This window comes from Symphodus melops (assembly GCF_947650265.1).
Source record: "Symphodus melops genome assembly, chromosome: 12".
In the NCBI taxonomy this organism is placed as follows: domain Eukaryota; kingdom Metazoa; phylum Chordata; class Actinopteri; order Labriformes; family Labridae; genus Symphodus; species Symphodus melops.
In genome coordinates this window covers 3,358,932-3,381,375 of record NC_136702.1, presented here as the reverse complement: position 1 = coordinate 3,381,375, position 22,444 = coordinate 3,358,932, and the positions used below count along the sequence as shown (strand labels likewise).

At 42.4% G+C, this 22,444-nt stretch overlaps 1 protein-coding gene across 1 annotated transcript in view; it reads right to left on the bottom strand.

Annotated features, from left to right (window-relative positions):
• The window catches only part of adcy5 (adenylate cyclase 5), a 58,213-nt gene that overhangs the window by 9,364 nt on the left and 26,405 nt on the right, over positions 1 to 22,444 (bottom strand). The window contains exons 2-11 of the mRNA XM_079356811.1: positions 20,734 to 20,883; positions 19,684 to 19,805; positions 12,085 to 12,196; positions 9,522 to 9,649; positions 9,209 to 9,367; positions 8,787 to 8,928; positions 7,680 to 7,817; positions 5,211 to 5,233; positions 1,939 to 2,098; positions 866 to 963 (exon numbers count right to left, since the gene is read on the bottom strand). Of these exons, the coding sequence (XP_079212937.1) occupies positions 866 to 963; positions 1,939 to 2,098; positions 5,211 to 5,233; positions 7,680 to 7,817; positions 8,787 to 8,928; positions 9,209 to 9,367; positions 9,522 to 9,649; positions 12,085 to 12,196; positions 19,684 to 19,805; positions 20,734 to 20,883 (1,232 nt within the window). The remainder of the gene's footprint in view (positions 1 to 865; positions 964 to 1,938; positions 2,099 to 5,210; positions 5,234 to 7,679; positions 7,818 to 8,786; positions 8,929 to 9,208; positions 9,368 to 9,521; positions 9,650 to 12,084; positions 12,197 to 19,683; positions 19,806 to 20,733; positions 20,884 to 22,444) is intronic.

Sequence of the window (22,444 nt, the reverse complement as noted above, 5' to 3'; positions counted from 1 at the left end):
ATGGAGGACTCTCTGTAGGCAGCAGCTTCTGCCTCTCTTATTTTTGACCTTGTGTTTTGTTTTTTTTTTGTTCCAAATATAAATCATATGGAAGACGACATAATGTGTGTGGGAGTGACAGGAACTGTTAATGTCAGGAGGAGACAAACAATAAACACAGGAAATGATTAAATAATGTGAGAGGAGAGGAGAGAGGAGGGGGGAGGAGGGGAGAGGAGAGGGAAGGAGAGGAGAGAGGAGGGGGGAGGAGGAGAGGAGGGGGAAGAAGGGGAGAGGAGAGGGAAGGAGAGGAGAGAGGAGGGGGGAGGAGGAGAGGAGGGAAGGGGAGAGAGGAGAGAGGAGAGGGAAGGAGAGGAGGAGAGAGGAGGGGAGAAGAGGGAAGGAAAGGAGAGGAGGGGAGAGGAGAGGAGAGGAGAGGAGGGGAGAGAGGAGGAGGAGAGAGGAGGGGAGGAGGGGAGAAGAGGGAATGGAAGGAGAGAAGAAGAGAGGGAAGGAGAGGAGAGGAGGAGAGGGAAGGGAAGGAGAGGAGAGGAGCCAGTAAGGAGAAAGGTTAATAAAGAGACAGACTAGAGGAGATCGATACTCGGCGACGGGAGATAAAAAGTACTGAGAGCAGAAGAGATCAAATAAAGAGATAAAGACCGCAGCGTTTGCCTGCAGCTTTTTCAGTCTGTGCGGCTGCAACTTCACCGATTTTAATTATCCTCTTTTATAACTCGGCTACATTTCTTGTTATGAAAATGACTTCTTCATTTTATTTTTCCACCTCTGTAGCTCTGCTCCTGAGGCTACAGAGGTGCTGTAAGAGTGAAAACCAGGCTCCAGACAAAAAGACATTGAACGCTGAATGAGTGCGTGTACTCACGGAGGCACGATGACGACGTGGATGAAGCAGATGAAGAGAAAGACGAGGGAGGCACAGGCCACGTAAGCCCCGAACCTGGAGTCTACCTGTTTGGAGTACTGCAAGAACAGAAAAAAAAACACACATTTAACATCTGCACGTGCACTTTGTTAGGTTTTCACTTTAACATAGTAAAGTAGCACATCTTTACAAGCGACACGTGACTGTATGTGTGCTCTTTTCTCCGTTTTGTTTATTCAGGCTTTGTTCAGTTTTCTTCATCTTTAGTTTTTTAATTTTTCATCTGATAACATTGAGGAACAAACAAGAGAAGACGAGTTTAGATATAGGTTATCTGATATGAGGCTCACTCTATACATTATTATTTATTTATATTTTCATACAATAGCAAGAGTAACTGTCTGATACGATGCACTTTGCCTTCAAAGTCGCTCATGGTTTATTTAATTAAGTGTATAGTTAATGGCACAGAGAAGCGCCAATACACCAGTAAGATACTGACACCTTATACTGATACCAGTATGATTGATCATCCCACAATGTTCAAACAAACTCTAAACGTTGCGTCACTGGAAGATAATAAAGATGAAATTATGGTTATAAACTAATAACCACAACTAAAAACATTTTTTTTTAAATCTAATCTAATAATCTAATCAACTCAAAAACAGTCCTTGTGATCTGCTCGCACTCTTTCACTCTGACAGGAAGAAAGCAATTCAAAGTTGAAACTTTCCTGTTTTCCCAAAACTCTTAGCAAGGACCCGAGCCTTCACCTCTCCTCTGAGCCTGTCCTTCACTGTCTGAAGCAGTTTGCTTCCTTCTCCCTTTAGGAGCCGTCTCCGCTCCCTTTAAAGCCCCCTTCCTCTCTTTCTCTCTTATACTCTGCTTTGACTGACTTCCTCCAGGGACACAAAGAGAGCAAGCAGCAGAAGAGTTTTCTGCAAAGGGAAGATTGCTTGTCACGGCCAATTATTTGTTGCTAAATTGGCAGTGTGTGTCACATTGTACGTGTGTGTGTTTGTGTTTGTGTGTGTGTTTGTGTGTGTGTGTGTGTGTGTGTGCGTAAAAACCTTTTTCTCCAGGTCAGGCTCTCTGAAGGTGAGCAGGAACTTCTTGACGTGTTCCGAGCGCAGGCGGTCGATGCTGCGTGCGTCGATGGCGCGGCCGAGGAACTCGTCCACCTCGTCCTCTGGGTTCAGGTTTTCCTGCGTGTTTCTGAAAATAAAATGTCTCAAGGAGACAAGACGAGAGTGCAAAATGACATTTCAGGACGACAATGACTCGAGATCATCTGTAATCGTCATAAAGTCACACTAACAACCCGCTCTGAGCTCATCATGGATAAAGTGAAAAAGGAGGAATTGACCTAAAAAAATAAACACACTCTGCTCCTCTCACTTCTTAAAGCGTCTGATGAGCCGGTTCGTCTCTGACTAACGACAGAATCTGCAAAGTGTCACTTATGTTGATTGAAAGTCGGCTGCCTTGTTGACATGCACTCATCAGCTGATGGAGTCATGCTGCTCTGATCACACTGATTAGTGTGTCAGTGGGAAAGTCTTGATCTTAAAGTGATGCCTAAGTAAAAAAAAAAAAAAAAAAAAAAAAAAAAAAGAAGGGAAATTTGACCAAATAAATGCAGCAGCAAACTTCTCGTCTGCATGTACGCAGGAGGAGACTGTAGCGTTGCTTATCGTGACTCCGTGTGGATGATTTTGAAGTAGAGTTTTACATTGTTACCCTGAAGGCCGATCACGGTCCAACTCACAATTCATCCACACAAATCTGATGCGGAGTCTTCAAAGGGTCCAATTCACAAACACCAAGGATTGATCTGCTACTGCTGCTCTTTTTGGCCACTAGTGGGCAGTGCAAACAAACATTTGAACACCAGATTGAAACGCGATCAATTTGAGCAAACTTTTCAGCAAAAAGTGGCCTAGCAGTTTCCAAGCTTAGAAACATCCATGGAAAAGATAGAGAGGAGGGGGAATGCATTTGACAAGTGAATCAATTGAAGAATATTAGAGTAAGGGGGAGTGGGGGTAAACTAAGCTTGTTTTTAAATCTATGACAAACAACAATGTTTTTTTTAGTTGTATTTCTGTGTGTGTGCTGCAACAACTTCTATTTGTACGGAACAATGATCTTTGCACACCTTTAAATCTTCTAAAAAAAAATCATATTTTTGGTTCTATGCATTGTGCAGGTAAAGCCGTATTTATAGAAAGTGACGGAAAACAATAGGAGACTAACATCCCGGAGAATTTACAGTCCAAAAGGTGCTTGCAAATCAAAAGTTTTAATTAACTGTCTCCTCATGACTTTCCCCTGGTAAAAGCTTTGTTAACATTCAATGATTGGTGTTGGTCGACTCAGATGAGTGGTTGTCTCCTGATAGATGGACAAAACATGTGACTGCCGAGATGCACCACAACACACTCAGGACACACGGACAGATTTCTAAACTCTGCTGTGATTTTGTACCCAGTAATGGTTTCTAGCAGAGCGAGATAAAAAAACACAGCATGCTCTTCCTCTCCACTCAAAAAATCTGTCTGCATGGAAGCAGGATCTGTGCTGCAGCCCGGAGCGTGGGCTGTGAGCGGGGACGCTCAGTGTGATGTAAGGACAAACTCACAGATCCAGAACAGTTAAGAGAGGAGAGGAGAGGAGAGGAGGACTTCTTAATGAATGACTGCAGCTCTTTGATCACTGACAGACTTTGGGTTCAAACTCTCCTCCTCTGTGGTTTTATATTAACCGCGCATGAGAGTGTCACTGCTTGCTTTTTATGAACATCTCTATCTGACAGCAGCAGAGCACGGAGATCTCAGCTTTGAAGTCAGACAAACTGGTGTGAACACTTTCTAAGATCTGAGAGACTGAGACCCTCCATCGTTCGAGGCAGAGAGAAGAGACATCTCTTCTGATAAATAACGAAATAAGACAACATAAATACATGCCGTGATTCTTCTCGTTTATCAGACTGTATAACTGTTCGGGGCCGGGCCAACCAAACAACACCAGCCGTCAGGTCATTGTGTAAACGGACACTGTGAAACAATCATAAATCTGTAAACAAGCTCGCTCCAGAAACAATCTGTCAGCTGGTAAACCAACCAAACAAAAACAAGAGCTACATTAGACCAGTCATCTGTTCTAACTGTGAGGACGGACTGGTTCCTCTTATAATCCTCATCACTCTTGGATCGTATTTCCTCTCTTCATTGTATTGACTTTATAATGTCTGTATTTGTATAGTGTCGATGCATTTGTATTTATTTAAGGGTGATGATTCTGTTTTCATCCTAAAAGTCGAGACAAACTCCCCACGACTAGAAACCTTTTTTTTTTTTTTAATTGTTAAATATATTTGTTCATTGCCTGAGGGAAATTCTGGGTTACGCTCACACACATTGGCCCCAAACAAAAACAGGACCTGTGGACAATGACTAGTGCAGGGAGAGCTGCGGGGGGGCTAGGTCTTGATCAGCACCAAGATATGACTCGCCGACCCTCATGTTACCAACCCAGGTCTCTACAGACCCCAAGTCAAACAGCAGTGAATGCCAAGGCATCAACTTTGTTTTTTATGTTGAACAAGCAATGTTCTCGGCACTCGTGTGTTTGTCCTGAACGGCAACGCAAGACTTTCATCAAGAAAGAAACAGACACTTTTAAGAATACTGTACATACAACAGATGAAGCACAACGTTTACGTTGTGGTCTTCACATGTCCCGTTGTCACACAAAAAGCAGTTATTGTGCGAGATGTTTTAGAAAATATTGATGCATGCTGATGAATTCTGCTCCCTGTAAAGTTCAGGCATCAGGCGCCTCCTACAACAACATCCTGTGGAAAAATAGGTTTCATCCATTTTTTCTTTTCACAGGGACAGAAGAGTAATCACATCCAATCGAACACAGACACAGCAGAATAATCTGATCGACATTTAAACCTGATTCAGTATCAGTCATCGTCTAGAAAAGGTCCTTAGTGGGTTAATAGTCTGAGGGAGAAACGTTATTCCTTTCACCTTAATAACCTGCTTTAAGTGGTTTGCGTGCTCCAGTATTTTCTGTGGATTCTGCCTGTGTCAGGGAGTCCATTGAATCCTCTTTTTAAGTCCCACAGTGACTCAAACAGCCACTTACAGGTGATTTATCTGAACTTTTCACCACTCATTAACGCCGTCCCTGTCATCCTCTCTCTGTGCTAATGTTTGATAACGACTTCAGAGCGCTCCACTGACTCCTTTTTAAACGGAAGAGGAAGTAAGACCCAGATTTAAAGCAAACACACAAAGAAATGTGCTGAGATTTATCAGACTGTACTTACTTGTCTTTGGGGTCTTCAAAGCCCTGCAGGACAAAACAGAGAGAGGAGAGAAAAGAGGAAAACATGATGAAAATGTCTGATTGAAGTTCTGATTGGACTACTGAGTAAATCTTCAAAATGCAAAGAGCATTAAATGAATTATATCAGTTGAGCTTATTAAAGAGAACCACCACTTCCTCATTTTAAGGCTGAACGTTGTTTTACAGTATTGTTACAGTAGTTTTATTTTCAGTGAACAGTTGTTCTGTAAACAGACAGAAAATGTTATTCATACTTTAAGATATCAGGAACTTGAAATTCATTCCAGCTCAACGAATCTCCACTCTGGCTAGACATCCTCTGATTAAAATGTATGAATTCATGAAATGCTGGGACGACTGTTTTGAGTGTAACTTGTTAATAATGTGACATAACAACAAGTCTGAGCTCCTGAAGAAGAAATGAAGCAGAGCGTGTGAAGTGAAGGCTCCCTGCCGCCGCAGACAAGCAGGTGTCTGTTTTTTTTTTTTTAGATGAAACTTATTTGAAACAAGCTGTGCTGAAGATTGTCATCCCTGGGTTTTTTTTTTGTTTTGTTGTTTGTTTTTGTTTTTAATCTCCCACAGTGTCTGCGCCGCACAGCGAGACACAAAGACAGCAGGAAAGGACAAGCTGTTGAGACGTGACGAGACAGGCTCCAGTGGGAGGATGAGGATCACCTGTTAGTTCAGTCATATAGGTAGTTCATTTAAAACAAACTAAGAGTAAACACTGAAGGTCCAAGTCTGCAGAGTTCACATTTAGTTAAAGATTTTTTCCTGTGTTGTTTATCATCACGTCCTCTTTGATTTCTGTTCACACGGGGATCTAAAACGTCTCACTCGCTCCCTCTTCTGGATGAATGTATTAGATACTAAAGCTGTGGCTTTAAGCTAGTGCTGCAACTTGTCATTATGATATTATCATTTCACTGAAGGCCTGGCTGCGATAGCGACCCAGGACAGAGTTACAGGAGCATGCAAACGCACACAATCCTTCACAGATCAAAACATGAATCCAGATGAAAATGATTTGTGTGTAAAAAAGACCTGTATTTCTCAATAAACATTCAGTTAAGCCTTTCATATTAAGATTTGGGAATATAAAAAAACAACATTTCGACCATTTAAATGATTTAGGATGACCCTGATGAAGACCACTGGCTGAAACGAGTTGATCCAATCAAGTTAATAAAGTTGATCTCCATACTAAAAGTGTTGCTGGAGCTTTTTAACCTCTTCAAGTCTTTCACTCTCCATGCATCCTAAAAGCCCAACTCCAGGGCAGCACTTAGCCCAGAGGTTAGGAGGCATGTAGAGAGGCTGCAGTCCACATCGCAGCGTCTGTGGGTTCACATCCGGACCGCAGCTTTCCTTCCTCATCCTCTTGTCACACACTGGAGCGAGTAAGGAAACTAAATGTTTAATCTAATAGTGGAGCCCTCAATGTCTGCTCTCTCTTTGTCTGCAGAGGCAGAGCAACCAGAAAAAAAAATCCATCTCATTCTTTCTTCCTGTTTATATTAAATATTCCCTCTCTTGCTCTCTTGTCTCTGCAACGTGGACCCTTTATTATTTCTCTGTGTGATTAATGAGCAGCACAGAGACAGAGAGCGAAGGAGGGAGAGAGTGATGGGCAGGAAGAGTATAAAGAAAGGATGAACTGTTCATAAAGTTGACGTCAGAAGAGTTAATGTGTGTGTTTATGATATTATTAGGCAAAAAACGAAAAACTAAAAAAGCTGCTGACATGATGTCAGGACGTCTTCATGCATGAAAACATTGCAAAGTGTATCTTGAATATTACTCTTCTTAAAGCCCAAACTACGAGCAGCCTGTGTCAAACAGGAGAACCAGAACTTATTCAGCCTGTCCTCACATTCTTCCTTATAATAGATTCAGTGAGAGGGGTGGGTGGACTGATGATTGTGACCACAAACAAAACAATAATTCTGCGTGTGTGTGTGTGTGTGTGTGTGTGTGTGTGTGTGTGTGTGTGTGTGTGTGTGTGTGTGTGTGTGTGTGTGTCAGGTGTGGGTGCATCCATTCACTGAGTGAGTCACTGTTTGCATGGCCGGCTCAACAGGAGGGGAGTGTGTGTATGTGAAAATTAATTTTGATTTGGTTGCATCACGCTGCTACAGCTGTGGGGGGGGGGGGGGGTTATTTCCCCGCCTTCTGTTTACGCCTACGTCTCTTCCTGAGTGCTCAAGTGAGGTGTTTGAGCTGGAGTGTGCCATGAAGGGTCGTTACCGCTGCTTATCAGGGCCGCAGATCAAAGGATTCTGGGTATTATCAAAGTGTTGGCTTCAACACCAAACGACGAGCAACGAGAGATGAGACGCTGGCAAGAGGGAGTCCGCTGGATAAAAGCAGCGCCGCAGTGCACAAGACCTCAACACTTTTAAAAGAACTGGCACTATTAAAAAATAAATAAATAAAATTTCCTCACCATCCTCTTCATCTCCTTGGAGACCTGGTTTCCTCCCAGGTGATTGTAGAACGGACGGTCGGTCCAGTGGCCGCTGTTGTGTGTCACGGAGTTTGTTCTCTGTCGGCTCATTTTGGCGATCATCGCCTTTTCCTCTTTCTGTAAAAAAAACAAAAACAAAACAGAAACCAAGATTAGAATACATTCATGTCTAACTCTAGATTTCTACTGCAGTACTCTGAAACCTTGAAATGGGATAATGTTCCAGTGCTGTGTCTGTCAGCTTGCCTTTTCTGCCCCCTAGTGGACACAAATGAACAGAGGCAGCTTTCACCCTTTGACCTCTCAGAGGAATAGTTGTACTCATTGTGATCTAACTTCTTACTGTATGTTTTGAACTTTAAGGAGCACAGTGCAGAATATTGGATTCATTAATTTGGCATACAGGTGTTACGTCCATGCAGACTCTGATCATTATTCTTGTTCTTACTTCATCTCTTAGTGTAAACTTAAGATGCTTCATACTCAATCTGAACTATAGAAGGTCTAAAGGTTTTGAGTGAGTAAACCCTAAATGAAAATACAAGTTTCCTTAAAAACAACAACAACAACAACATACACCATCTTGTTAGCATGCAGCATCGAGGTGTCCTGTAATTGTTTTGTGTTGATAGGTACATCAGGACTTGATGATGATGGTTAGCTTTTATGTGAATTCTGACATATTTACACGGATTAATGTGCACTGTCCTGATGAAAACAAAACAATAGTATGTTGAGGTCAAATTGCAACGAAACCCTCACATGATAGAAGACTGAAGCCTCGGCTACAAATCTACAACTCATTCAGCAGACGCATTTATCCAAAGCGACATAAAACACAAGGAAGGATCTAGAAAGGAGGGAACAACGTCAGCTTTCTTTTGCTCTCGCTGATCGGGTTTGACTTCAAATCTATTTAAATTAAAGATGCACACAATCTCACATGGCAGGTTCTCTGCCGTCTGCAGGCTCTCCCTTCTTTTCAAATATTAAAAAGATCAATTACAATGATAAGCCCTAGATGGTGTGTATCTTTTACCGCAGCTCTTCTACCCTTCCACATTTACACAGTTATGAGGACCGTACCCTTTTTTGACTGGAGCCCACAATGAGGTAGGTTTCGATGTTGTTTTTCTTCAGGTAGGCGTTTCGTTCTCCCCCTGTTCCCGCCTCTACATCATAGTCCCCGTTTAGATAATTCAGAGTGGCCTTTGTGATATGGATACGTCTGAAACAGAGAAAACACACACACACACACACACACACACACACACACACACACACACACACACACACACACACACACACACACACACACACACACACACACACACACACACACACACACACACACACACACACACACACACACACACACACACACACACACACACACACACACACACACACACACACACACACACACACACACACAGTGACGTCTTGATAAATGTATATTCAGCTTGTTCTGGTTTGTGGTGAAAGTGACCGTTGCCGTAGAGACGTACCCAGCTTGGCCTCCTGCCTCCATCTGATTGGCTAGCGTGACGTCATTGGACCATACGTCAAACTGCCACTTTCTGAGTCCCAGCACCCCGCAGTGCACTCTGCCGCTGTGGATTCCCACTCTCATGTTCACATTCACTCCAGTCACCTCCCGTACCAGCCTGCAAAAGAAACACACACAGCTGCAGTCAGCCTTCATATGGAAGAAAACGTGTAACGGTGAGCATCCACATCTCTACAGAAAAGAACGGCTGTAGTAAGAATTAGCTTCAGTATGTTTTTTTAATTGTATATACTTTATTAATCCCAACTTACGAGATGGCCTCTATCATGTCCATGCCCATCTCCACACAGCAGTGGGCGTGGTCGGCTCTCGCCTCCGGCAGACCGGACACGCAGTAGTAGCAGTCTCCCAGGATCTTTATCCGCAGACAGTGGTTCTCCTGTCCCACAGAAAAAGATTATTGGAAAGTATTTATCATACACAATCAGTGAGCCAGTGTGTGAATAAGCAGTTGAGAATCAAATCACCAAATCACCAAAAGATTTCATTTGAACATGCATCTTTAAATCATGTGATCTGTTGATGCTGCTGATGGTTGTTGTGAGTTGCACCTAACGAGGCTTATCTGATAGGCCATCAGCGCCTCGATCTTATCTCTTTTCTAGTGTGAAAAAAATAATCACCTTTTTTTTTTTGCAGCATTTGAGCCAGTGTGTGAGGCCTGCAGGATATTCTTCCTCATTTTGCTGTTTTTTGCCCTGCACTAACGTGATGTGTGTAAAACTACCTATTTTTTCTAGTGTCACACACCATGAAGCTATTTTAGTGGAAATAGTTAAAAAAAATAAAATTTAAAAATTTAAAAAAAAAAAAAGCTGCTGTTTCTTTTTTATGCATTATGCTTTTGATTGACAGCTAAGCGTTGGAAGTGTTTACCGGCAATTAAAATAATGACATAATCAATATTCTTCCAAATTGTTTTGTTGTCTTTTATCGCTGAATGAGGCACCTGTCAGTTTGATCACCTCGTACACAATCCTCACAGGAGCTTTAAAACGATTAGCACTTCAAGATACCACGAAAAGAGCTACATGATTTACCATCTCTGAAAGGGGTTTAACCTCAGCTCTGAATCTTTGCACCTTCGAACTGCCGAGACGAGAAGATGCTTCATTTGCAGTTACAAAACCTACACGGTTAGGAATCACAGAAAGGCTGGATTTTTAAAATAGTTGCACGTTTACGTCGTGAGCTTGAAGCCCTCCTGGGTCCCGCAGGTCGGAGGACAACAATAATCTGATCTGTGTTTGTGTGTCAGTTCATGTGTTTCATGGCCTGGGAGAACTGTGTCTCATGACAGCCACCTGAGTGTCTCTGTAGCTCACGGTTCTGAGATATAAATAAATACAGAAAGAGCCTCTGTGTAAAGAGAACAGACAGAGAATATTTTTGTTCTGTGTGTTTATACAGGCTGTGTGTGTGTGTGCGTGTGTGTGTGTGTGTGTGTGTGTGTGTGTGCGCGTGTGTGTGTGTAAGATACAAAGTGCATCTGGCATGGACATAAAAGTGTCAGTAGCAACGTTTCTGCTTCATAACACCATAATGCCCGTTTGTATCATAAATATTGATCAGCGCACCGATCCACCTTTCATAAACAAATGACATACATGGAGCGTTAGCTGGACAAACAATAACGCCGCTGGAAGCCCGAGGGAGGAAAAAAAGACATCAATATTCATGAACGTGTCATTTACGAGTCTGTGACTGAGATATGAGAGACGTTGAATAAACACGTCTGTGCAGGAAATAAACGGCAGATATGAAGGACATAATTCCCTCCAATGTTTAGGATAAAACGTGTTACAATCATTTCATGTAATTGCACTTGTCCATCCGTTGTAAATACTGCTCATTTGTTTGGTCTGTAACTTTTATAGCGAGACGTCTAAATTAAGCTTTAGCTTACTTAAACATAGCACTCCCTGATTCTTTGAATACAAAGGGAGGTGTTTCACCGTCACATCCCTCCCTGCATAGAAACAGTAAAAAACCGGTCTGCAGTGATTTGAGGGTGGGTAGGTAGGCCGTCTGTTACTGACAGACGTGGAGTCATTGGAGATACCAAATTGGTATAGACTTTAAAAATGTGTTATTTTCTGAGACAGTTATCATCTCACTTATTTGCAACCCAAACCCCCAGATGCAGTAACGTGCGAGGACTCATGATTACACTTTTTACACTTTGAGTAACTCCTCACAGGCGGCTCGACATCTCTGTTTTAAAATCTGTTTTGAAATGTGAACGCTCGATTCATTTTTAATGACGCGGCGTTCCCCCCCTCCCGTGGCGGCTGAACGTTGGACTTTGTGTTCTCTCTGATGTTTTTGATCAGCGTCTCAGCAGCTCCTCTGTCGACATGGACACAAACACCATGCTGATCACAGTCCTGACAGAGCACAACTCTGTCATGGCTTATTACGCAGAGTATCACCAGTGTTTGAATAACACACTCCATATGCAGACAGATGAGCTGCTGTAAACACCACGCCTCAAGGTTTTAGTTGGCATGCGGCTAACGCTCCTCTTTTAAAAGCAGATTCTAAACAGATTTGACTTCATCAGTCCTCCTCGTGAAAAAAAATGAAGGCGGAGCCTGTTCTGCTCCAGTCTCTCTCGTGCAGCCCTGTGTAAGTCAGAGTCATGTCGAGTGATGACAATATCAGGGAAAACAACATTTCCACCACCTCACTGGTAAATGGTAAATAGACTCGAGCTTGTTCCGTGCTGTTCTGGTATATAAGGCTTATAATTGAAGATCAATATTTCAAGGACACATTTGTGACCTCTACATGCAGCATGAATGTCGTTCTCACCGCTGCCAGCTTGTCAAAGCGAGCAAAGAGTTCATTCAGAGTCATCACCAGCTCCTGCGCCGTGCACTGCGATGCCAGACTGGTGAATCCCTCGATGTCTGCAAATAAGATGCTGCAAAAACAAAGACAAGGGAGAAGTCAATCAATCAGTCAGTCAATCAATATTTGTGTTCGCGCACATGATGAACGTATGATATCTTGTTAGTTACAAAACAGAAAGCTGTGAGTGACAAATATCATTCAGCTCCAAATTTAATTCACATTTTTATTTAAAAAAAAGGTTTTACATCAAAGTTAAAATAACACGCACACATGTGGTGTAACGATGTGAAGCAGCTGCTCAGCTTGTTACTCCTCATCTTCAGTGCGTCCTTGATGAAGAGGATCAAATCCCCAAGAGTGAGAGAGGCTGCCTGGTCTTTTCAAACAAACCTGCGCCCCACTAGTTTGATCTACTAATCAGTGTATTACAAGTTTCATGTGAGGGCGCCACCCACTCTGTCCACGTCGCTAAGTATCCCAGCATGCTTTGAGCCTGCAGTAAGAGAGGCGTAGCAGGAGAGCTGGCAGTATTAAGAGAGCCGTGTGTGTGTGTGTGTGTGTGTGTGTGTGTGTGTGTGTGTGTGTGGGGTTAATCAGTTTCATGTTTTGTATTGAAGCGATGTTAAATTGCAGCGTTGCATATGATTAACATGAACGTTGAAAGACTTTGATGCGAACATCTAACATCTAAACCAATAAATAAGATCAGCGGTAACCAGAGCCAATCCACATCCAGAGAAATGATCTCTCCTACTAACAAGGCACTAGAAAGAGTTATCGATGTGACTTTCTGAAGACAGATATTGCAGTATTTGTACGCGTACCTAGAAAAAGCTTTGGGAGCCTGAGCCCCGTGAAGGACACGAGAGATTTATAAATAAACACAGATTGCAGACCCAACAGGCTCGCATAAATCTCACAGGGTAGGTGGCTGCCACACAGTCAGGAACAGTGTGTTTGTACAGTATGTGTGGGCAGGATGTGCGATTGTTTATATTCATATACATGCACGGAAGAAAGTTTCTACAGACAGACTGAATGACACTCATTCCATGTGAGTGGTGCAGCATTTTTGATTTCTGTCTTTTAAGGGTTCACAGAGCTTTTCTCTCTCTTGGCTGCACACATGTCAGGAACACTAACATGTTCTAATTAACCTGAGTTTCAAGAGGACTAAATTTGCTCAATTTAGGGCTCAGGCTGCAGAGGATTAAGAGTCCCACTCTGGGGTACATGTTTCTGAGAATAATTGATTGCTTTCTGGGAATTGTTGCAGGGGGAGGTAACCAGACACTTGACCAACGTGTCTGTGCTCAGAGACTGGTCCGTCTCACTTGGTAGAGGTGATTACGTTCAGAGAAGAAGATGGAGAGATGAAGAAATGTTCGTGAGAGACTGAAGGGAAATGTGGCTGCAGTAATAAATGCTTTAATTGCACAAAAATACGAAATACATTTAAAACCTTAACATCAGTGTTATAGTGCATCTCCTGAAACACAGGCACAGATACAAATTCAGCTCTTTTTTTTTTTTAAGTTTTAAGACGCTTACACCCAAACACGCTTATTTGTTAAAGAACCTTGTACACCTTTTCAGGTTTCTGTCAAATTTGCACAAATACACAAACAGAATTTGGTTTGCAAGTAAAAGCACAGCAAGTCCTCGTCTGTAAAAAAAAAAGACAAAGGAATAAAAAGAACATGTCTGACGAAGCAGCCGGAGCAATTCAGGGTTAAGTGTCTTGCCGAAGGACACGTTGAGCATGTTGCTGCAGGAGCTGGGGATCGAAACCTTCCGGTGAAGAGACGACCGACTCGACCAGCTGAGCCACAGCGACCTATACATCTCTACATGCGAGACGACTATAAAATCTGTGTTTAAAACACGTCAACCAAACTGGTAGGAAACACTCTAACGTTTATTATTTCATGTTCATGTATTTCACGTATAAACAGCTCAACATGGCCTGAATATTGTGAAAATCTCACTGATGAATCCCATGATCTGTAAAAGACTCACAAACAGATTAGCACGCATTGATTGAGTATTTTCGCTAAGTAAGAGCTTTATGAACTCTTGCTCACGCCGAAGCTATTTATAGTGGAATACATTCTGCTCAGATTTCCTGATGGATTATTAAACACTCCCCACTGACAGTGAAACACAGAGCAAGGCCACTTCCCACAGCCTGATGTCGGCTCAAAGGCGACAGTGGGTGTTGAGCTCTAAAAGCAGGATGTTTCACAGAGTGTGTATGACGAAGTAACCGTGGCTCTTTAAGTCCCATTTAACCGTTACCGTGGTAATGAGTCACTTATTAGCACGCAACATTAAATCCTATCGAGTTTTTTTGTACTTTTTTCAGCGGCTGCAGAGGAAATCCTGACCCGAGGGACTTTAGAGGAGGATAAATGTTGACTGTTTCTTTTTCTTTTTTTTATCTGACGGAATATTTAAAAAAAAAAAAAAGCTAAAAGGTATCGTTGTTTGAAGTCGTGTCTGTCTTTGAACCCACAGAGATTTAAGGCAGCAGTTTCATCAGCTGATAACACACAAACATGAAAAGGGTTTTATAATACAAAGCACACAGAACGCTGAACAAAATATTAACGCTGTCAGGATAAATCTGTGATTTGACTTTTGGTATAACTGAGACTTTAATGATCAGTTTGTCAGATAAAAAAAAATAAGACAGAGGAATTTAAAGACAGCTTGTGATGCACTGTATCCCACACTTTATGCAGTTCCTTTTAAAGTGCCATTGTTACCAGATGATCAATATTACTCCTTCACCTGTCTGTGGTCATGTTGTTATGGCTGATTGGTGTATATGTGAACATGTTTTTTGTGGGCAGTGTTCAGAGTATGCATAAGTATTATGCCCTTATCTTATGTCAAACCTAAAATAGATAAAGAAATAAAAATCATCCAGTCTTTGTGCACAAGCCAAGAAGACTGAGGCACAGTCGGGTAAAATGGGAGATCGGGAGCACACAGTGTTAAACTTTAAACAAGACACTGACACTGGGGGAAAAAATGACGACAAATCGAGGGTAAAACAGTCCCATCCCTTGATTACAGTGATTCACAAACGCTGTTCTGGTTCAGTTTGAGCTGAAAGAAGCTGCTGTGAGGGTTCTGACTCACCCTCTGATCCCCCGTCATGCTGCACTCACTCCCTCAACAAGCAGCTGCCTTTTATCCCCCCCCCCCAAAAAAAAAAAGAAAACTAGGATTGTCAATTTTGACATGTAACAAATGTAATTAATCCAGAAACACTTTGTTTTTTCATGCATATTAGTCATATGACTTTCATGCCTAACAAGCATAACCGCACAGAGTCTTATTCATCTAAATGATCCTTAAAACACAGACAAATTAATGACGACTCACCTGTGCAGCACAGCGACCGTGCGGGTCATTACAGACTGAAATCATTACGTGAAATGAAAGAGTGTTTGATCATGAAGCCTGTACAGTCATACTCCTCCGTGGATTAACTGTGACATATCAGGAATTAATAGATTAACAACACAAAGCAGAACCTGAATGTTCGTCATCGGAGAGAAACTTGAACATTTTATCTTCACTTGCATCTAAACGCTGAGGTACAATTCAATTGTACTGCTGAATGTTTTATTTCACAATCTCAGGTCCGTCTCTATGGACAGCAGCACAACACCAGCCTTTGTGTCACACACATACACGCATACCTAATGGCATCATACACACAAAAATCACATGCATGTTTTCTCTGCAGCAACTGTTGTCCTTTCTTCCACAAGAACATGGAGAACAAAGGCGAGGTCAGTTCCTCTAATTCATGTCATGTTCTTTTCCGTCTTTCTCTTCAGGGTGCTGCTGGCCTACATGGCACACACAGCAGCCACAGTCACAGGGTTCTCTGTTTTTTTCTTAAACGCTAGCAGGGTGACCCACAGCATCAAAACATCCGGAAAAAGCCTTTCATAATATCTGAGTCAGCAAAAAAAAAAAAAAAATTGGGCCTAATTTCTGAAGCCACAGGACATCATGAGGACAAACAGACTTTCAGGAAAAAGAACAGCAGATTCAATTTGTTACCGAGCCACTGCCAGTCGCACAGATTAAGGACTTCAATCTCCAAATACTGGAAAGCAGAAACATTCAAACTTTGTTCATTTACCCAGTAGCATCCAGAGGAAATGGAAAACTAGCAGAGACCTTAGTGCAAGCACTTAGTCATGCTAACGGCGCTATTTGGCAGTATAGCTTAGAAACAACTGAAGTTAGAATTACATGATAGCATGCTAACGTGCTAATTAAACAACACTGGTTTACAAGTGTAAATGTGTTTGTGGCAGATTTGTTCTTCAAAACTCTGAGAAGCACTTTCAGATGGGGTTGCAGGGGTTAAAGCTAATCCCTGCCGTCACTGGGCGAGAAGCTGGAGTGGTTTCTGGTCAATCGCAGGGCGGACAAATAGTCAGGCACATCCACACCTTTTTTTACACATACTAAAATCTCCTGATACTTCCACTAGGAGCTGAATGTGTGAACGCAAACAGCCAAATGTTTCCGCTCACCAGGAGTTTCTCCTGACAGCAAGTGCGAGTGGTCTGATGTGAGAACGCAGCAGGATACTCTCGGGAGAATTCACCTCGAGCCAATGGGAGGGGGAATAACGTTTGTATACTGTGACTGCTGCACGGTGCATAGAGTTTGTGCACGCGACCACTATGCGTCACGTTTCCTTTTTGCCCGTGTTTGGTTCTCCACTCTCGTGTTGATACTGTCATTCAGTTGAACTACAGATAGCACTGACAATAAGCAAAAATTATCATTATAGCGTCGCATCGCGGACTCGGTTGCTTCGTCTGCTTCTTGTGTTGTTTTGTTTTTACCTCAGAATATCATATATAAAAATAAATAAATATGGAGTTTCCAGAGGAACCAGGGGAGAACATGCAAACCCTACACTGTATGGCAGGGACTCGAACCAGGAACCTTTTAGCTGAGGGGCAATATGATGAATGATAAATAGTCCAAGCGCTGCAGGTCACACATTCAAACCCATTCACAGAGTGATTGCAAAACACATGCAGGTACAGTACTGCAGCAGCTCTCTGTATACCTCTATTATCCCTCTGACTCTGAGGCTGCAGCAGTGGGAGCTGTCACTACTCTTCCTGTTGTTACTTGGACTCTCAGCAGAGCCCCAATTACCACAAAGCCACTGCCCGCTCCCGGACAGGCCCGGTCACACCTGGTTAGCTACCCATTAACCACACACTCACGACCACAGACAGGGTTCAGCCAAGCTAAGCGGATGTTGCTAATGTGCCTCCTACTCCCCAGTGAGTCACACGGAAAAAAAAAATAATACAGAAGGATACTCTACAGTAATAAGCCATCAATACACCTTCTTAGTCACCGTTTTTGTCTCTGTAAATGCAGATTTCAGTTGATTTATCTCCCCTTATCTAGAAATACTGACTGCTGCTGTTATGAATAGATCTTTCTTTGAACCAACGTGACCTTCTTGGTTAGTATTTTATAACTGCAAACCACAAAACAACATTGTTGTATAGGTTAAACATCCCTGTGTGCATGCTCATGTGGTTTCATAAACCTCCATCACATGCTCCAAGAGTGTTCGTATGCTCCACACCTTCTTTCTTTCAGAAATACACATCTGCACTTTCTTTTCTTTTTTTTTACTGAACTCTTAAACTTAAACAACAAAGGGGAGATGGTTACTGATCACATTCCCATTAATAGGAATGAAAAGACCTTTTGTGTATGACAGCTCCAGGTACTTGACCCTGATGCTCTAACCCCTGGGGATTTAAAGGGACACATCAAAGCTTTAAAAGGCTTCAATAGCAGCTGTTATATGTCGAGGTTTGGACTCTCACCTGACTGTGACAGCTACAGGCCATGAAACTCTCTCTCTCTCTCTCTCACACACACTCTCTGCACAGCCTGACACACACACGCACACACACTAACACACACACACTTAATAAATCTTGTTTCAATCCTGTAATATCTTAATGCAGTGCTAAATTACTCCACAAGGAGGTGCCAGACCTGACAACTGTTCAACCGGGTTTTCAGAGTAAAAATGTCCTCTAAAAGCAAATGATCTTTTTAAGTCAAGCAAAAGGAGTTTGACTGCGAGTACTCCAACTACAGTGCAGGAGACATCTGCTGCCACGCCAAAGACAGTGAAGACGACGACTGGGAAGAGGTCAAAGAGATCAATAAGCAGTCAGTAGATCACCATTGGACAGGTATCTTTACATGGAGGCAAAGGTCTGGACCTCCTGCCTTATGTTCAACCACGCAGTCACAAGATGTACTGAGAAGAAGGTGCAGGTGCAGAAGGTGCACATGAACACTGCACAGTCTTACAATGAGCGTCCTCAGAACGAGGCTGAGCGACGGGGATCAGAAAGACCTTCTTCATCAATCCGAGTGACTACAGGAATAAAAGAGGTTTTGAATGAATAAAAATCTGCATTGATTTTAGTAACATTTCTTTTTCCTTGGTTAAATGACAAACCAGTAAATACCGGAGGCTTCGTTCAAACGTTTGAAATGTTAATGAGAACACAACCTGGAAATGATGGGAGAGCGTGAGTGTTGTCTCATTCTCACGAGATGGGAAAATTACATCCTGAATGTTTGCATCCAAATAAAAACCGCTTATTGTCAATATCAAAGCATTTCTCTGAGCACAGCAGAAATGACTCTAATTGGAGCCAAAGCTTTGAAAATTATCTGACAAGTGGGGTTGCTAGAAATAACCTACAGTGGGATGTTTTGTGTATCATTTTTAGCTAGTTTGTGGACTCACCATGAACCATGAACCTTAACTTTTGTCCGTCATCAGCATGAAATAAATGAATCAAGCACCAGAGGAGGTTTGTGACGCTGCAGAAACCAGCTCTCTGAGAACGCTCTGTTTTGCTCTTGGCTGGAGGTGGAGTCCATGGGTGGAGATATCACCGGAGAGGAGGGGATTTTTTAGAGTTAGCCATTAACTTTGTTCCCTTTTAACACAGAGATAGTCCTTAAAACAAATAACTTCATTCTTTCCAATAGCTGTTGCCATCTTTTATTTCTTTAGAGACCCTCTAGTTTTCACGTGTTGTCACTCACTTGAGAAACCGCCCACATCACCCTGCACCAATCGGGATTAATCTGGATGAAATTCAATGTTCATTAAAAAATGCTGTTGCAAATTCTTCTTGAAACAGCTTTCAACTAAATTCAAAGTTTATATAAGGATGACAAACCAAAGGAAAACAATGCAAAGTTTAAAGTTTCATAAAATTACATCATCTGGATGAAGATTTCTCTATATCTTTGTTTTTTATTCAACAGTGTGAAACGTGCAGTGATTTGTACCATGATATATGAGAGTGTACAGTATCTAAGATAGCACACAGCTCAAAAAGGATTTATAGCAGCTTCAATCTGTTTCCCTCTCATCGTTCCACCTACTCTGCATGCTGGATGCTGTGGTGGAAAGAGCGGCGGGAGGGGGGCGGGGACGAACGCTGGTGTTACCTGACGTTGTCATGCTTCTGGATGTAGATCTTGTGAAACATCATGTCCTCCTGCTTTGCATTTATGTCAGCTTTCATCTCCATGGCGACATGACGAGGAAGCACTGAGAGCAGGAGACGCTCCTGCAGAAAAGCATGATGGGAAAAGAAGTTTAATGAGTACAAGTACATTAAGAAGTGGTCTGAGAGGCTAACAAGCTCATGCAGAATCTGAGTAAAGGGATATATAGGGATTCAATTATGATACTTCTGGCAATTACCTCATGCAAGTCTCACAAGCAATTTGTCAGCACAAGATGACAGCTTAACAGATCTGCTGCATTAAATATGCAGTGAGTCACAGAGCCAGACAAAGACTAAGGGATCAAACGAGATGAGGAAGACTTTTTTAATTCTGAACTTCGAGGTCCAAGCTGATGAAATGAAGTCAAACTTTTGGTAAAAAGGTCAAGGTATGCAAGATAGATACAAATTCCCATAACAATTATAAAGTAAGGCTAAACTAAAGAGGAACTTTAATTCATGCAAGCATTAAATATGAACAGAGCAGAGGAGGATTTTATTTTTAAACAATGTGAACTTGGTTTTGATGTGCTTGTTGTGCTTTTATTTTGAAGTTCAACTTGGTTTTTACTTTTGTTCACATGTAATCTTAAATGATCTTCTTGCTTCTTTCTTTTTTTAAGTTGGACTCTAGTGGCCTAGCGGTTTGGTCACACCTAATGTACTGAGGCAGAAGCCCTCCAAGTTCAAGTCTAGCCTAACATTCATGAAATCATGTAATCTGTGCTTATCTGCTCTACAATAACTATACTTACTTTTAAACCTGACTGCACAGCCACTTCTATTTTTTTATCTTAAGATTAGAATTTGTGTCTAATACTTTAACATTTCACCACTTCCTTCAAAGTTCCTGAACGATAAGAGTTAGCAACTGTTAACCTTTTTCAGAACAATCATTCAACAGTTAGAAGGCAAGTGTTGCATTCAAAAAGTTCTTACAATTTAATCACTGATGTAACTGTAACTTTTAGGACTGCAGTGCGCTCACCTGCTGCTGGTTCTCCCTCTGGGAGTGGAGGCGAGCCTGAATGCATTCCCTGGTCTCCTGGAAGGCCTGCCTCTGGGAGCCCTCGGCGGGATAATGGGTGCACACTCCCACGATGTTTGTACAAGAGAAGATCAGCACGTTGGACACTATCTGTGGGGGGACGACAGAGAGTCCATGAGCATCAGAGGGTCAGACTGTCTGCAGAGTGTTTCAAAAAGTGAAGTAAACATGAGCGTCGGAAACCTTCATACTTGTTCATGACCAGCAGGGGGCGACTACATCATTTGCAATTAAAGACAAGCGTTTGAGACAAGAATAATATCTTTACTGCACAGCTGTAATCTCAGTTACCTGCGGACATGTTGCGACTTATTGACCAGGATAAAGAAATAAAAATGCACATCGACCCTGTCATGACAATATGGGTCGAAAGAACATGAGCCACCCTCGGGCCTTTAAAACGGCCACAGCATCAATATTTCACTTTTCCTCCTGGAATAGTTTCAGAGTCGATCTCGAAGTTTTATAGCACCAGCGTTCAACTACAACGAAGCCAGTGAGCACGTCTTGGTACAGTTTGGCGGTCAACAGCTAACGCTAAGAGACGGAAGAGAACGCTCATGGATTAAGCTAGGAAGAGTAAAAGGGAAAGTGGCCAAGCAAGAAGCTGCACTGCAGTAAATACTGGATAGGCTTTTACACATAGGCGAGAGCTTCACGAAACAGTAGGTTGCAAGTCTGACGCCAAGCTGGCTATGTAAATACACGATGGTTGGGCGACTTGCTGGGAGCACCAGCCAAATTCCTCCGTAATGTTGATTTATCATGTTGTCTACTGTATGTGTACATCATGTATGTCATGTTGTAGAAGTCCACTTCCTCTACACAGTCTATGGCGCTTTATGACTGCAGTATAGAAGTTTTGCTGTGACAGTACCGTAGTTAGGTGAAGATATATTTACAGATTTAAATCAATGCACTTTTGCCATTAAACTTTTCAGTACTGTGAAATAAATCTGCAACCGTCCTGCAACATGCTGAAAGGACCTCAATAAAAAAGCTCTTTCATAGTCGTGTGACCACGCTGTACACTACATGTCATTTTCACCCTTTTATAAACAGCAGCAACTCATGTGTGCATATACTGTGCATGTGTTAATTTTCAGTTTTAATTTAGTGTAAAATAGTCTTCAACGAGGGGGGGGGGGGCGACATCACGAGTGGAAGAAGGTTTGTTTGTGCACACTAGCATGTGTGTGGCCCATTTATACTTTAATTTCTAATTTACAGCAAATCACAACCCTCCAGCTTTCATGGCTCCAGTCCAAGTTTCCACCTATCAAACAGCTTGCATGCTGTCATGAGTCCAAGGCACCGGAGCTAAAAAAGACATTGTTTCCATTCAGTGCCAGGCATACAGTGGGTCCTGGGTCTGGCAGCAAGCAGCTCATTCTTTTTGTCGAGCCATTAAATGGGCTGAATCAGCCAGCTGAATCTCATTCACACCACGGGTCTTTTCTGTTGCCGGAACAGACTGAACAAACACAGCACGTCTTTATCGAGTCAAAAACCCCCTTAGCAGGTCTCCATGCAGAAACACCGAGCACGCTCAGAGGGAGGAGCGGCTGCCGGAACACAGACTGGACTTGATGCGTGACCGGAGAAAACAAAGAAGAGAGGTGCGAGACAAAAAAAAAAAAAAAGAAATGGA